We start from the raw sequence: 4,340 nt of genomic DNA on the forward strand, positions 1-4,340 counted from the left end.
GTGTGTGTGTGTGTGTGTGTGTGTGTGTGTGTGTGTGTGTGTGTAGGTTGGCGGGGTTTGGCCACTTACTCTATGCTTAACACAGGTGAACGCTCCAGTGAAGAGTCAGCCCTCCCTACTGGCTCTATCCGCTCAATTCTTCTTTCTTCTTTTCTTTGCTCTACTTCCTGCTCCTCTTCATCGTCTTCCTGTAAAACACAGAGAAATTGGGTAAAATTATGTTGCAGAAACGTAAAAAAAAGGAAAGCAAAAAAAAAAACCACATGCTTGCTTGTATCTCACCTCCTTCTGCTTTTAGCGCTCTCCTCTGGCTTTTATCGCAATTACCYACAGAAAATAACAACCTCTCTTCTAAATCAAAGGCTTTGAGTGTGGGGCGGATTGGAGGCCTGATGTTACGAGAGAAATTTCCCTCCAGTGACTGCAGTGACAAAAAGGCCACGAGTGATGGCTCTGGCTCAATCAGTTACATCTGACCTGGGGCGTGGCATGCTACCAAGTCTTTCAAGTGATGGGATCAAAGTCTAGAGCAAAATAAAGTGTTTGTGCCTGCTGCCGTTTGTTTCTCCTCATTTCAGTCAGTCCTCGTCCTTCAGGACCACAAGGCAGCAGGAAGGCAGGACATCTAATGACTTAACTAGGAAGAGACAGCAGCTTTTTTTGCTGTTCTTAATGAGGGATAAAAATCTTCAATTAGGTTTTCCTTGTGGGGATGGTACTGACTGAGTGCAGCACTTACATGTGATGATATCCTACATGTAGCTCAAGCAGGACACATATCAAATAACACAGAGATCATTTTTGAACTAATCAGCTATCAAAGGGCTCATCAAGAACTGATGTTTGCGTGCGTATTACCAAAAGATCTTATCAGTCACTAGAAGGTTTTTTTTTATCAAACTCTCTGAAAGGAATGGTTGAATACTCTACAACTGGCTAATTTTTGGGGGTTTACGACTATGTTGCAGAACAGAAACTTTTTATTTACAAATTAATTAAAATATGTCAAGGAAAGACTTGTCCATCCCGCATTACATGTTGGAACTAGAGTCTGACCCAGAGCCAGAGGAGAATAAAGACAACCAAATTGTAACTAGTAAGTCCTGATTTGGTCGTTTCTTCACAAATAATTTGACGTAATCGTATAACAGAAAACTGAACAGGTTGAAAAATATGACCAGAAAATAAAATAAAGATATCTTTGCAGCACTCTGCATCTTTGCATCACAATTTCCAACATAAAATGATTTTAGATTTAAACTTTCATATGAAGATAATGGGAGTACAGATTCCCTCCATGGAGGCTAAGATTCAAAGAGTAATTTAAGTGTCTGCTTCCAGTAATGTTGGTAACTTCTGATACTTTAGTGCATTTATATATTTGTGTGTGTGTGGGGAGGGGGTGACATTTGGGGGCAATTTTAAGACAAAATACCTACATTTGGGTACAACTGGTGCATTTGGGAACAAAAGTCAAGTCCCCATTTGGTTTAAATGCCTTTGGTGGGTTGGGGGTTGGGTTTAGGACCAAGGTGTGAATTGAGTTTAGGTTAGTTTTAGGGTCAGGTAGGTACCTGTGAGGTTAGCCTTAGGGTTTGTGGTCAGGTTTAGGCTGTAGAAATGTAATGGAAGTCAATGGAATGTCCACAAGATATAGCTGGGCAAATGTGTGTGCGTGTGTGTGTGTGTGTGTGTGGGGTGGGGGCTTGTCAGCAACCAGACAGTCTTCTTGGAAGTGTCTGCTGAAATGCTTTGTTAGCCACTGCTATTTCCCTGATCTCACCCCTCACCTTTCCCTTTTTTCCTCTCTTTTACTAAAATGTCAAGCATATCTAAATAGGCCTTGTGCTTCTTTGGTTTCTTTATGGTAATGGATTCAAGTCTTTTCAGGTTCCAGGATATCTTCGTCGACACTCTTGGGCGGCAAAGGAAGGCTCTGTCTCCGATTTATTTATTACAGTCTGGGGGTAAGTAGAGATGGGGTGGGGGCATTAAAATTTCATCAGCTGCCTACCTTTAAAGACCTTGTCTCACCCTACCTGTCGGTTTTCCCTTTCTAAACGTCCGGTATGAAAATGAGTCAGTCAGCCTGTGACCCCTGCCTTTAATTACATGTCAGCTGAGGCTGTGAGTGTCTCATGGGGTCTGTTATTCACAAAGGGATTTTATGAAAACTACTAGGTGAGATTTTTATTTTCTTCTTAAACATATACTTTTATATAGTTGACACACAGGACTTGGTCACCTGTGGCGACCTATAGACATGAAGGACTCAGACTGAAGGGCAAGGATGAAAAAAGTCATGCAAAAACAGGAAAAAAGAATAATAAAATAAATTTAAAAGAGGTTGGGGAAAAAAACCTGCATGTGAATTTGTATTTTCAGAGGACAAATTAAAGAAATAAATGAGGTGACAGAAAACAGAGTGAGCGGAGATGCATGCTGATTGGTGATGCATCATCACTGACACTGACAGTTACAGTAATTACCTTCAGCACAAATCATTGGGTTTATGGTTGTCAGCCTAATCAAATAGGCTGAAGAGATTCTGCCAGGAGTTATAATTTAGGCAGTAATTTGTATATAAGGCATACTATAAGGTATTCTAAATTATTATGAATAATATGAATAACGAGTGGAACTGCTTTCATTGCTGTCCATAGTTAAATTAAATTTTTGTATGCAGATTTAAGTCCTGAATTGTGTCAGTACGTTTAAATTCTGTGAGTAAGACAGCTTTCCTTGTAAACTCTTCTTCTGCTATTCCAAAAGTGTTGTTGTATAACTTCTCTGCAGTGACACCTACTGTTTGACAGAAGTGTTGGAAGTTGTAACTGTGTAGACAACATAACTTATTATCTTATCTTCTGATGCAGAAGTTGCTTGTTTTATTGAGAAAGTAAATTAAAGTGCCTTTAATGTCAGAGCTCTTGACATCAAAACATATTATTGGTTTTATTATCCATGCAAATGCTAGTTTTGCAATTGTTGAGGACTGAAAAGAAGAAAAAGGTAGCATACAGTAGAACCCAATCGGCAGTTTGTTATTGTTGCAGTGAAGGTGAATGGACACAGTAGAAAAACAACAAGATGCAGATTTGACTGGATTCTGTGAAAATCTGTGACCTATAGGGGCGGTAGAAATATACCACCCACTTCCCTCTCTACGCACACCTTCAGATTTTGTATTCAGCTGAATAGCAAATGTGTAAGCAGGCCAATTTCTAAAATACATACATTTTAAATAACTAAATAATTCAAGAAAGAAGATATTAATGTTTAAATGCATGTGGTTTTTTTTCTTTTTGTATTCATCCATATTGTTAGTGACAATTATTACCAATAACAAAGAAAAACTTGTCCAGAGGACCTGATATAACCTGTTTAATATTATTTAAATGCACCTCATATTCACCAGTTTTAACAATAACAAGTCTCTGGAATGACTCTGGACAATTAATTTGTGAGGAAAAGTAAAACGGGCTATGGTGGTTCAGTAAAGTCGAATTGAGGATTTTCATCCATCAAAGACAAACACRAAGGGCAAAGCATCTTCTTTATCATCGTGGACGGTGGCCTTTAACGAAGCCTGACTATCAAATACCACTTCTCCTGAATATGACAAAAAAGACTTTTAGGGATTGACATTTTATGCACTTAGAATAGCGACTGACCTCCCGTGAGAATATGTGTAGAGTAAATATTACAGGGGCCAGAGTCTCCTTGTGATCAAGGGAATAATGGGCCATTTTCCTTTATCTTTGCTTCCAACCCCCTTATTGTCTGTCCTTGTCTCAGTGGCAAAGCTGAGCCTTGAGTGACAGTAGAGGACAGACACAAGCTCCACATCCACATTTCCCTGCCAATTTATTCCCCCTTTATGCTCTTGCTTCATCTCTCCATCACTTTGAATTCACCCTTTCTCTAAAAAAACATCCATTTCTCKCTCCCTTGAGTGCTTTTAGCACCCTGTTGATCCTTTGGTAACCATTGGCGTGGGGATGCAACAAGGCTTTTCAACTCTCCTGTAGCTCTTTTCTGGCTTACTCTATTTTCACCTTCTTGTTGCATCCATCTGTCTCTCCCCAATGTCTATATCCCCTACTCATATAGCAAAGAGGATTCAAAGGTCTAAAAAGAATCCAAAAGGTCCACCAGCTTTCCTGACAAAAAATAAAGCAAAGTAAGGGTTAAGAGTTTGAGGTGATTCATATGTGGAAATGTTCTGTATTATTTATTACTCACTGGTATGTATAATTAAATACAAATTATTTAGACACTTATGGAATATTGCCTCTTTCACAGTAAATTACCATGCATTCATTCATCTGTTTTAAAAT

At 39.0% G+C, this 4,340-nt stretch overlaps 1 protein-coding gene across 2 annotated transcripts in view; it reads right to left on the reverse strand.

Annotated features, from left to right (window-relative positions):
* Window positions 1–4,340, reverse strand: part of LOC106521108 (partitioning defective 3 homolog) — a 330,008-nt gene that overhangs the window by 135,530 nt on the left and 190,138 nt on the right. For both annotated transcript variants that reach the window (XM_014013528.1, XM_014013529.1), the window contains 1 exon segment: window positions 70–188. In XM_014013528.1, the coding sequence (XP_013868982.1) occupies window positions 70–188 (119 nt within the window).

Source organism: Austrofundulus limnaeus, unplaced genomic scaffold, assembly GCF_001266775.1.
Source record: "Austrofundulus limnaeus strain Quisiro unplaced genomic scaffold, Austrofundulus_limnaeus-1.0 Scaffold103, whole genome shotgun sequence".
Taxonomy (NCBI): Eukaryota; Metazoa; Chordata; class Actinopteri; order Cyprinodontiformes; family Rivulidae; genus Austrofundulus; species Austrofundulus limnaeus.